We start from the raw sequence: 12,629 nt of genomic DNA, 5'->3' as shown, positions 1-12,629 counted from the left end.
GCTATTCATCTAGTATACTTGTCATCATTCTGCTAAATGAATCTCTGGATTTTTCTGGTACATGAACTATAAAAGATGTACAACTTTAAAACCTATGGCAGATATATTGCTTCAGGTGATATGCTAGGTCTATCCTTATTTCACAGCATGCGTTTTAGTCTGATGCAAATTACCCAACAAAGCACACAAAGCACATGCAAAATTTAAAAAAAAAGTTTCCACTCAGACTGACAACTATGGATTCTTAGCCTGGAATCTTTTTAAGTTCAAGACAAGCAATTTAGTTCAAAACTGTTTCTGTTTTGCGCAAGCTTACATAACTTAAAAAAATCTTTAAAGCCATGTTGAATTAACTTTGCCTGTCTGCTTAGCGTTGCTGTAATCCAGCTAAGAAGAAATTACTACAAGATGTCATTTTCTAGGGTGAAAAGAAAGACCGAAATGGTAAAGGAGAAAGGAACAATGAGCAGATGGATTAGTATGCAGAATGGATTTTACAATTTTGATATAGAAAAAGATAGGGATGAGTGGAGCTGATCACATTTCTCAAAGATTATAAAGGCAGTGTTCCATGCTGGCATGATGGTGAAGGCAGCTTAATTTTATTGGGTGCAGCCATATCTAAAGATAACTAGATTTCAACACAACATTTGTTTGTACTTGCTATATTATCATTATCACATAGTTAAAACATCCAGCCAGCACAAGCTGAAGATTAGTCAACTTCTCCTCAAGAAATACAACACAAAAGTGCAAGTTATTCACAGAACCTCTCAGTTCATTTCTGTGATCTGAGTCGCCCACCTTATTACAATTAACACTCCAAAACAGTCAAGGTCATAATAACCAAATATTGCATGCATGTGCACGAGTGTAAGAGAGGGGGTAGGGTATGTGTGCTTACAGGATAGCAGAGGAGGGTTGTATGTGCGTGTGCACGTGCATGTTTGTAAAATACTGATGACTTAAGTTACCAGCACTTTCACATCAACTCTTCAGGTAAAATGCTCACCTGAAACACTTCCATCACCCTCCCCATTGACACTGGACTCAGGTGTTGGGCAGTCAGTGGTTCGTGCAGCATCCAGGTCAGACTCCCCAGCATAGTCAGGCAGCCCCTCCGACACAGGCGACTCTGCATTTCTGAGGTGTGAAAAAAGTCAAGTTCAAACTCACAGTTGCTAATTGGAAGAAACAAACCCAAACTGAAAGTGAGTGTATATGTATGTGTGCATATTCACACATGCATTGCACACAGGAGTTAGTGAGTGTGCACACACAGATTCTCTGTTTCCACCTGCTGGGAAAAAAGTTTCATCTACAAGAATGCATGCAGGTTTGACATTATTAAGATCTTTGTAAATTCAGCAGCAGAGATAAAAATTTAATCATTTTCTTTACTATTTTACCTTTTTCGTTTTGTGTTATCTTTGTGTAAAATTATAATATTCCTGTAAAAGAAGTATACTGTATGGCTACCAATGTATATTAAAATGTGTTACTTGCAACATTTGTTGCAAGGATGTAAACATTAAAGAATTATGCAAACATAAGGCAAATGACTAATTCTATATATCCTATAAAATAAATACTCATATTTGATTCTAAAAAGAAACAGGATTTAAGATCTGAGAATATCATAAAGGCCGAATGATCATCGTATCACTTATTTAGTCTGAACCGCAGCGATTTACACCATACGGCAATGCATGTCACAGGCCTGGCCATAAGTTTAGTAGTGCAGTCTGTCTGGCTAGTACAAGCAGTTACTCTGCTAAGATTAAAGTGGATGGAAAAACAGTAAGTTATAAGAAATCTGGCAAGCATTTTCACAAAGGGCTTAATGTAGATGCTCCATTCTAGCATGACTTATATGAATGAATATTGAATATGAAAAGTTCTTTCTGATGCAGATAATTTGAATTAAGGACAATGAGGCATCATTTATGTGGTAACAGTTGTACAACACTGGTCTTGCCCACCTGGCCCTCTATACAAATTAATTTTTCAATTTAGGTAGTGACTTATGGACCATAACTGTCACAGCAATGTCCCTCAAGTAAACAAACAAAAGCCCCAGCAAAGCTAGGGCAGAAGAAAGGAAGATTGAAGAAAACTGCAGTAATCCAAGTCAGGTATGTTGATTACCTGCTGCTGCGGTAGCCAGGTGAGTGAATGCATTCGTTGGCCAGGCTAGGCAGTGAGGACTGGCAGGCGCGGTCCATGAGGGGTCCCTCTCCCATTCCCCCTCCACCACCTTGGTACATGTGCATGTGCCTTCCCATGCTTTCGGAATCACTCATTAGCATGCGAGGGTCTGCACCACCCATGCCTCCTTCCAAAGGCGGCATTCGGTAGCCATGAAGAGAGACCGGCCCACCGGTGGGCCGTGGACCAAAATGGTCCAAGTCACTGTGGTAGGAGTGGTGGTGGGGGCACATCATGGTATCCATACCCTGCCCAGCACCTCCAGCGTTGGTTGGCACATAGTTGGGCTGGGGGCACATGTGGCATAGGTGCATCCCATGAACACCAGGGGCACCCACCCCAACTCGCACACTGCCTCCCCCGGCCCCCTGCACCATGGCGGACTGAGTCTTCATGTTAAGCTGTTTCGGGGAATAGGGGCGATAGTCTGGGTATCTGGAACCATGCGGCGGGCCACCAGTGTATTCTGTATCAGAGTAGCAAGGCATCCCTCGCATGTTGTGCACCATGGATTCGTGAGGAACGGGGCACGAACATGCTGATATCTTGGAGACGGGTGAAATTGGACTGCGATTGTTGTCTAGACGCTGCGCCTCACATGCTTGTGGGTGACGCTGAAGAGAATTCATGGGTGAGTCTGTTGGTGATCCCACATCACTTGGTGGTGGGTGCTCAGGAGGTGGGGGCAGCAACTCTGCCCAGTTGACCATTGGCTGCTTGCCAGGGGCGGGACACACCTGCTTGCTTCCCTTGATGGAGCGGCGGATGGGCATTCCATTTTCATCAGTGGTGAGGCTGCTGCTGTCACTGCTGGGGCTTACAAGACCATCAAGGATGTCATGTGGGCACCCTGACAGTGAGAAGGCAGAGAAAAATTAGTGGGACAATTGAACTTGGTAAAACACATAATTAAAATTTCAATTTGTTAGCAAGGGTAAGAACCACATTTTTATACTGATCAATTCATGCAGCACTCTTTCTTCTGGACTTTGCTTTTTTCTCAGCACACACACACACACAAAAACACAATCATAGTGTCTTACCAGACATGTTGCAAAATACAACAACCATACAATCCACTTATATGGCAACAGTTACACAAAGTGTTAAGTTAAATCTCACCATATTAATTGCACACCAGTAGTAGCAGGTTTACATTGTACTTTCTCAAGACCAAAAAGACTACCTAGGTTCATCTGAGTCATGGACTGTATGAAAGGAGGGAGAATATAACATGCAAAAGGTTGTTTATGAAATATAATGTTCAGAAAGTTTCGAGAAATTAATAAGGAAAGCCATCCAATATCAGAGTTGATATCAGATACAAAAGTTTGTAGTTCACAGTAAAGAAGAGTTATGCTGGAGGTGCCAAGTGTTAAGGCTAAGAGCACAGGAAAGTGGTTAAAAATATCATTCCAAGAACGCATTAAAAACATTCCTAAATGTTTCTTTACGAAGAGGGTGACTAAATATCTTTTAAATAACCATAAATGTTGCATTTAGTACAGGAGCTAGGGATGGGGACACACATTAGAAAAACATACTGCTGAAGCCTTCACAGCCCATTCTGCAGTCAGCACAAGCCAGTAATAAGTATGTTAGTCAAGCAAAAGCAGTGCCAAGCCCACTGAAGATTACCGTAGCTGTAGTGACCTGTGTTTGGTCGACTATTGTCGGTATTTGAGTCACTAGAGCGCATATCAGGCTTTGGACAACTGTCACCTGACCCACTGGCACTGCTGTGAACGTAGGCATGGTTTATCGGTCGGAATGTGGCATCCATACACTGAAGACATGAAGATCAGAAATCATTACAAAACTTGATAGTACATGAAGGTTAGTCGCCATTAGAAAATTTAGTTCAAGTAGTTATAGTTCAACCCAGAGTTGACGGCCAAGGTCTGATATAATGAAATTTAACAAAGGGCAGATCAATTGGCTTCTCTATGATAGTATTTGACTGACATTTTTCTTTCATTAGAAACTGTTTTTCATCAAATAACCATTAAATTAAGAATGTACCTTTATTTAAACAAAATTTTGATTGATGCAAATCCACTAGCACCCATACCAACGCTACCAATGATCATATGTGTTAGGCAATAGACCTAGAGAACAGGTCATAACATGAAGTAAGGCGACAGTCCACTAACAATGTTTGAATGACTTTGAATCAATGTCACATCTTGCCTTCAAGAATGCATGAACAACAAACACATGAACAGCAATAATCCATGAACTGTATGCACGCACATAATCACACAGAAATTTAGAGCTAAGACTTACAGAAGGTTGTAGGGACTTTCCCTGCATGCTGCCACCAATGCTGCTTCCACAAGTGTTGATCAGCGTGGTTGTTGCATATGGAGCCACAGACATGGTTGCTGATGAAGGCTTCTGGTAAAATGTCTTCATCTGGGGTAGCAGAGTACCAGCACCAGCCACACTGTACATGCCACCCGGCATGCCGGAGCCTCCATCCATGTCCTTGGTGGGCCCTAGGTCCAGAAGGCTTGTTAGATCGGAGTTGATGGCAGCACCATATGCTGGAGGTGACAGATGGACATAGCAGGGGGGAATGATGGTGTGTTAAGATGAGGTGGGTGTAGGGGTAGAAATGTTGCAAAGATGCAAAAACAGATGCCAATGGGACTGGAACTCTACAAAAATGGTTTGCTAGTACACAATCCTTAACAATCTCTGGTCGCCAAGAAGGACAGAAAAGCCACATGCTTGTGAAAAGCCAATAAATTTCTCGAGTTCTTTAAACCCTGAAACCTCCATATTTGCTGGTGTTTGGAAAAGTGGTGGACGACAAAAATAGGACTCACATCTGCTGTTAGATACCTTTCAGACTGGACAGAAACTAATATGACAAGAGTAATTTTGCCAACAAGGCAATGTGCAATCTCTATTCCTGTCATCAATTGGTAACAGGATGCACATATGAGTTAGTGACAGCACTGATAGTGAAAACAGTCACACTATTCAAGTTCTATGCAACAAAACTGAATATAACTAAGAAAAAGCTATAAGAGTGGTCTATCTGTGTTGTACATTTAAACAGAGTGTATGCTGCCCTAAATGATTGTGTACACACCCAAACACTGAGTAACACAGTGTCAAAGACAAAAAAAAAAGAGACTGTAAGCACAAAAGCATGACAGGGGTGAATTGGAAAACTTAAAAACCAAACTAAGACAATGGTTTAAGAAAAACCCAAGAAATCTCTAACCAAAATATTTTTTAAATTATCCAAAGTAGTTCAGATGAAATGAATGGCTGCAGAGAGCGTAGAAAGGGGATGAAAATTCTTACAAACAGCCCACACATTTTTGAAAGTGCAAATATATTATTGGCCTTTCTAATGAAGATTAAACCAATGAACATGAGCTCCAACATCTCTAAGCATAAACCTATAAAATAATGATTAAGTATGAAGGTGGAGGTGAACTAAAACATACTCTAGAACAGATAATCAAAATCTCATTTCTCTAAAGTCTTTTCTTCTGATTTAGCAACCCACCTCACAACTCATTTAACATCAACTGATTTCACTACTGAGCATGAACCACAGATGTATAAGGCTGTCTCATTCCCAGTTACAAAATGGTAAATTATTGATGTCACACACTGAATCATCTAATCAATACATGGTGTCATCTGCATTTCAATTCTGAGCAAAACAAAAACAGTAGAAAGAAGTGAAAGGGAAAAAATGGGAGCTGAAGAGAAAAAGGAAAGAAAAAAAAAATCAAAAGGAGAAAAAGTGCAAGCAAGAAAAAAAGAGAAATATGAGTCAGTCTTGAAAACTCAACTAACCTGACAAGCCTCCAAGCGGATCTTTCTGAGAATACATGGCATCATCTCGTGAAAGCCCCATGCCAGACCGACTGTCATCTGATTTATGCACTGGTACCGCTGCAGTTAAAAGTAAATAAAATAAAACAGTGCCAACAACAAAAAAACTGTTTACAAAAACAAGGGATAAAGACTCTTCAAATATGTAGTGGAGTCATAGAACTGGTTTTCTTGCCAAAGAGTTTTGCTTCAAAAGAAACAACAAGAGGAGAAGACATCAACTTACCACTGTACATGCCATTTTGTGCCATCTTTTTCTTGTTTTTGCGCTTGCGACAAAGCCAGATGCTGAAGATGCAGAGAGCGAGCCATAGGGTGCCTCCAATGGTGCTAATCAGCATGCCAATGAACCAAGGCTCCTTCATTATGTTAGTTTGTTCTGGACCTGAAACCATTTTATGTCACATTACAAGAAACGCTGTAAAGGAGGGTGGAGTGGAAGTAGGAGTGGAAGAGAGCGAAAAAAAGACTGTGTCAGGGTGTGCAGAGAGGATGAGATCGCCAATGGTTACTTAAAAATGACTGTCAGAATCTTCTCATCCTTCTCTTCATGCATACACATGCAAATGCACAAACACATGCTTGATATAATAAAGCTCAAATATTGTTAAATTGTATTCTTAACTATTCCTGTATGAAAAAAATCCTTCATAAACATTAAAAGTTAAAAGAATAAAATCAGCATAAATTTGAATAGTGGTTATGATGGGCATGTATGTGCTCAGTAAGAGAATGTAGAAATGTTTAGGAGATGAGAAAAGATTGCAAACATAAAAGAAACCACTCTATTGTGTTTGCTGATGTATGTTAATGTAGTAAGCATTGTAACTGTCACTGTGAAAACATGCAAGTCTTGCCTCTAAACATCCCTGTGATGACAGAAATGCTTTATCCCCAATCTACAAAATGCCTGCGCCACCTCCCACAGAACATGTAATGTTGCAAATGTCGGTGGATTTAAAATAAAATGCCTGGCGTAATATTATAAAACCTTCATTACACTGACGTTAATGTGTAAAGACTAAAAGTTTAAGCCAAGTCTCGGGGCCACAGAGATAATAATACTGCCCGCCCTTCAAACACAACGGGGATTAATGAAACAATTTCACAGATTAGGGCAATCAAGCGAAAGTTTCGCAGCACAATTGAATTTCTCCACTGTTTCCCCCTCCCCCTTTTTAATTACTGAAACAGCGCTGGAGGAAACCGCAAAATGGGGTTTGGGAGTGCACATTTCTTAACGTTTTGACGGGCGCAATCTCTGCGCGAAAACGAAAACAAAGCCTCTTGACAGGCGGGGTTCTGAGATTCTGTACAAGACAAACTGCCTGCCTTTGCTGACTGCCGCTAACAAAGGCCGTGGCTGTCACCCCCATCGTGCCCTGGAATTATCTCCGACAATCTTCGTCAAACTAGTGTCCACGTCGCGTTCCTCCTCGCTTCTTCACCCAGCCTGCAACCAGGATGGAGATGCTGCGACGGGTGCGCTGCAGCTCTTCATTACCAAAAACTTTCCATCATTTTCTTGTCTGTTTCCAGAACGGCGGCCACCTTCGGACCTCCGGGTGGCCGATGATGAAAAATCCTCCAGTTAATTAAGGAAGGAAATTGCGACTCTGGCTGACCTTGCGTTAGGAAGCTCGGAGGTACAAAAGGCAATCGTTGTGGACATATTGCAACCCCCCTGCACTAATAATCACAGAGGGTGGGAAGAGGGCAAGGAGTTTTTTGGCTTTCTTCCAGCATGCAAGGAGATAGCTACCCGTTAATTAACATTTCGCAACCACCGTTTCCACTTTGCAAATATGCCACAGGTGCACTTGGGATTCTGGATTGTGATTGACCAACTGCGGTCGGTGACGATGCTGACATTTTGTCTGACACAATGCCTTAAAAAATACCTTGGAAACAAGCGACAAGTTCTGCCAATAATTGCCTGATTCTTTTGTAATCCTGATAACTTCTATTGATAAATGACACAGACTGTATGGACAATAAAGGAAACACACGAGCAGAACTCAATTTTTAAAATCTTATGACCAACTCATCCCCTTTTAAACTGTATGAAAATTTCAGTCTTTTTTTTATTTTTAGTAACATCAGCTTATAGTTTTAATGGATGGTTCCCTGCCCCAAAACGCCAGACGCTGATTGCTTGTTCCCCAATTATAGAACTGGAGGGGATGAGAAGAGTTTTGTGCTGTAGGAGATGGCAGGATGAAATGAAAATGAGGTTTCTGTGGTTGTTTCCCCTTCAGCATGATCAATTCCTGTAATCCCCCACAAAAAGCCAAGAGCAGAAATATGATTGGGTCCTCAGTCTTCAAATTTAGTTGCCCTTTAGACATGAGGTTGAGTCACTGAAACCTCTTCTCCTATCTCACCATTTTTCCCCAATTTTTTTTTTTTTTATACTGCATCCCCTACCTCACCTAAATGACAATATTAATGTTACAAAAGGAACGAAATTGCCATGAAGAAAAATCTCAGCTATCTACAACCACTTAAAGTTTCTCCTGAATGGTTGATAGGAAGAAAACACTCATCACTGTTACTGGTCTATTAATTTTTCTTGTTTTTTAAATAATGTAGTATGAAAAAAACTATTAAATTTAAATGCAAAATTAAATGCAAATGATGCATAAGGCCTAAATATTTTTCTTTCTCTCTCTCTCACACCTCCCCCCTCAACATAGCTACCTCTTCCCTCTTCTTCACCATCTTTTTTTCTCTCTCAGTTAGACAATGTTTATTACATCCCTGTTTTCTGCTTTGCTCTGTAAATGCTGCTATTGTCTCCACTGAAGAATCTTTTCTCACCAACATGAACATTTTTCTTCATATTACAGTTTTTAAACCTCATTAACAGATGACGGGAAGTTGGCACTGTAAACCAAGTTCCCAGCCGCAAAACAGCTGCTAAGATGTGTAACTTTTTTCTCCATTATATATTATCGCTAGACAATCTTGCTGGATACTTGATGCCAGAAATCTTTCAAAGCAAAAACTGAAGTGAAATAATTAACTAAGAAATGCCAGGGAGGCTGTCTGCAAGCTCACATTCCAAAGACCAGGCACCAGGAACCATAGATAAATTCCAGACACTCCTGAACTTCTCACTTCCCTTTTCTTTCAACCACCCATTGGGAGATAATGTAGATTATTTGATGCAACCAACGTTTGTGAAAAGAAGGTCAACATTTGATGGCTCCTTCGTTCATGATGACCTTCCAGGGAAATCCCAGGGGTTTGTTTTTCATAGACTTGGGATCCCTATGTCTATATCTTATCAACAGTCAAATGCATTGTCTTTCCCACTTTTAAATTGTCAAGAATGTATTGAAGCCACAAAATATGACAGAAAAAAAATTATGTCATGTCTTGAATTGCTTAGGAATACATTTTGTCTACTTATGATGACAAACGCTTGTACATATCCAAATTTAGTTTTAGTCTGTGGCTGAGACCAACATTTCTCTTTAGAAAACCCCTTGGATTCCACGCGGGACTGTTGAAGGAACTGTGGAAACAGCTGCTCCAAGAGACCGCGAATGGGTGGCTGGGTGGGAGAAACAGAAGGGAAGGAGGTAGCAACGCCATTAGCTGGACTGCGTCTTGTGAGCATGCCATCATGTAGGGATTAATCTAACTTGTCTTAGAGTGGAAGAATGCTTTTTGTGCTGGCCCCTCTCCCTCATTCTCTGATGACTACATGATGAATTGTCCTGCTTTCTTTGTCTCATCAGCCGCCTGTCGACTCGGCCGTCTTCTGTCAGTTCGTCTCATCAGCCTGTCACGCTGCCCGCTGACTCACCTTCTCTCCCTCCGACACCTCATAAGGAATTTTCGCATGGCACGTGACTCCAAAAGACCAATCGCAAGACGATTAATAATAAGTCTCCACTATGACTCCAGACTGTTAGTACGTTTGTTTGTCTGACTCTTCCCTACGACAAAGATTTCCTTTGCAAGTCAGCTGCTTTGCTTTGCTTTCAGCTTCTTAAAGTTCTAAAGACATTTGTCGATGGGTACGCAGACTTGCAAGAAGAAAAAAGATAATAATAAAAAAAGGTGACCTGGTTTTCCACCAAGGAACACAGAAGCCAAAGATTTCGATTCATGGCATCCCTAATTTCCTCTTCAACACCGGGGTCATTTTGTTGCATCAGAGAGAAATGGCAACAAATTGCTTGTCAGCTCCAGTTGTGTTAAAGTGACAAGAACAGGGAAGGAGGGACGAACAAAGGGAGGGGGTGGTGAAAGAAGGGTCCTCTCCTCTAGTCAATGACGAGAGAGGTAGGGAGTGCCTAAGGGCTGGGATGTGGCAGTCTACTTAAAAAGACAAAAAAAAAAAAAGCAGGATTTCAAGTAAGGATGGAAAAGCGTGTGTGTGCGTGGGGGAGGGAGAAAGTGGGAGTTGGGGAGAAAGGAAAAAAAAAGTTTAGTGGAAGGAGGAGTACCAGAGATAAAAAGGTTGTCGACTGTCTTTCATCTTGACATTTGCATGGCATGACCTGTACCAAGGGGCTGCTTCTAGTGAAGGCAATTCTCTCATTGTGCCGGAAAAAACTCCAGTCGACAGGGCACACGGAGCTGAGTGGGTACTGTGCTGACAGACCCTGTGGCCTGGCTTCAGAATGTGGTGCCTTGTTAAGACCTAGAGTTTTGGCCGAAAAAGGAAGGAAAATCAAGAAAGAGAAAGAGAGAGAAAAAAAAATGAATGCAAGGAAGAACCAAGACTTGGTGTTTGTTACGGTGGTGATACAACAGGCGGTGGAGAGCGGATGTAGTAAGTCCTAATACTGCCTGGAAACAGAGAATGGAAAACTATTTCGTTGCCAAAGTCATCAGGTCGCAAAAACTAGGGGAAGGGGGGAAAGTAGCAATTAAGTTCTGACTGCCTGCAGCCTGCACCGTGTGTCGGCAGATAGAGACCGATAAGAAGCTGAGGTCAGAGGTGAACGTAAAATATTTCGAGCAGGAGAAATGGGTGACGCGGTTCCATAATTTATATTTATAACATTCTCTCACAGCATTAGTCTCTTTGGGAAATAATAGATGTATATCGTCTTCAAAGTAACCGCTTTTTTTGTCCTCTTCCAACTTAATCTTCTTTTCATAAGATGTGATTTTTCGCACATCTGACATTTTCATGGTCATGAAGTAAGATTTTGGGGGAAGAGCAGTTCTCCCAGCTATCTGACGATCAAGAAATTGAATCAATCCTGAAATGCCAATGCACATCAACTCGTCTCAAGAGGTGGGGGACATTGGCGGGAGGAGTGGGGGACATTGGCGGGAGGGAGGGGAAAACGGGGACGGGGTAGTCGAACTTGGATGAGGTCCTCCTTTCCCACCTCAGCCCTTGACGACGACCGATGGAATGGTGGAGGGTGGGGATGGGGTGGGTAGAAGGGAATCTCCAAAACGCGACAAACTGAGCCCTTGTGTCCTCAACAGTGAAGCAATCTGTCAAGGCAGGTCACCCTGGTCCGCGGTGACTCACGCAAGTGAGCTCCCCTTCCTAATGATGGCGCGACCAAGCGTTGGCGTTGACACCGCACCCACAATCGGATGAACGGGCAGGCAGCTGGGAGGTTATAAACGTGTTAAAGTTCAGAGTCATTCTTCCAGAGAGAGAGAAGAGGGAGGGGGAAGGTCTCTTTGGCACATCAACTCCCATGCTGGGCGCCAAAAGGCTAGGCCGAGTCCTTCGCAACCCCACCTACCCCATCCCACAGTGAGGGCGAGGCGTTCACAAAATCAAACTTTTAATAGGCATCCGCCCCCATCCCTCGGTAAAATAAAATGAGTTCCATCCTTCAATTTTTCATAGCTTGATATCTAGTTTTATAGTAAATTTTGAGAAACCAATCTTTAAACACGAAAATCCTTAGCATCCCTAGCTCAATTCCATCAATTCTGCATAGCCTCGAGGGAAAATCACGACGAATTCTTGCGCACAGGAGAAATTCCTACTGACGAAAAAAAAAAATTAATAATGAAAATGAAAACAAACCACATGAATAAACTGCATCTAATAACATTTGCAGCCAATTGGGTATCATTGCCAATTACTAAAAACACTACCCATCGACGAAATCACGTCTGAGTGTTTATATCTGTTTAATTTCTGAACACTTCATCAGCCCTGAAACCTGCTGACTTATGTCAAGCAATACAGTTTTTAAAAAAAATAATAAGAGGAAGATTTGTGGAAGGGGGAAATGAATAATCAGGAAAACTTTCTTCCCTCCTTCTAAAAGATGTTCGAGGAACAACCAAGCGCTTCAACAATCAAATCAACTAGGAGACTGGATCGTCCCAGTAATGGAATTATCATAATTCACTGGCCTGCCTGCAGGAAATGGCACTAAATCCTGATAACAGCATCACCCTCATTATCATTCTTTCAAAGCCTTGTGTCTGGGAGCGCAGGTCGCCCGTCCACTCATCTATTTCAGCTTCACGGATCCGTCCACAAAAAAGTGCGAAATCTCATAAGGAAAAGAGGATTAGCATCAAAAAGAAATTAAACTGGAAAGCAAATACCCCTTTCT

The 12,629-nt window shown here is 41.8% G+C and overlaps 1 protein-coding gene across 8 annotated transcripts in view; it reads right to left on the bottom strand.

Annotated features, from left to right (window-relative positions):
• LOC112568014 (roundabout homolog 1-like) overlaps positions 1-12,629 on the bottom strand; it is a 278,799-nt gene that overhangs the window by 10,120 nt on the left and 256,050 nt on the right. For 6 of the 8 annotated variants that reach the window (XM_025244993.1, XM_025244994.1, XM_025244997.1 and 3 more), the window contains 6 exons: positions 6,296-6,454; positions 6,031-6,129; positions 4,495-4,754; positions 3,847-3,994; positions 2,149-3,058; positions 1,013-1,143 (listed from right to left, as the gene is read on the bottom strand). In XM_025244993.1, the coding sequence (XP_025100778.1) occupies positions 1,013-1,143; positions 2,149-3,058; positions 3,847-3,994; positions 4,495-4,754; positions 6,031-6,129; positions 6,296-6,454 (1,707 nt within the window). The remainder of the gene's footprint in view (positions 1-1,012; positions 1,144-2,148; positions 3,059-3,846; positions 3,995-4,494; positions 4,755-6,030; positions 6,130-6,295; positions 6,455-12,629) is intronic. The other 2 variants (XM_025244995.1, XM_025244996.1) reach the window with 2 other exon arrangements.

Source organism: Pomacea canaliculata, linkage group LG7 (genome assembly GCF_003073045.1).
Source record: "Pomacea canaliculata isolate SZHN2017 linkage group LG7, ASM307304v1, whole genome shotgun sequence".
Taxonomy (NCBI): Eukaryota; Metazoa; Mollusca; class Gastropoda; order Architaenioglossa; family Ampullariidae; genus Pomacea; species Pomacea canaliculata.
Note: the sequence above shows the minus strand (reverse complement) of the source record. Positions and strands in the feature narration are given on the sequence as shown.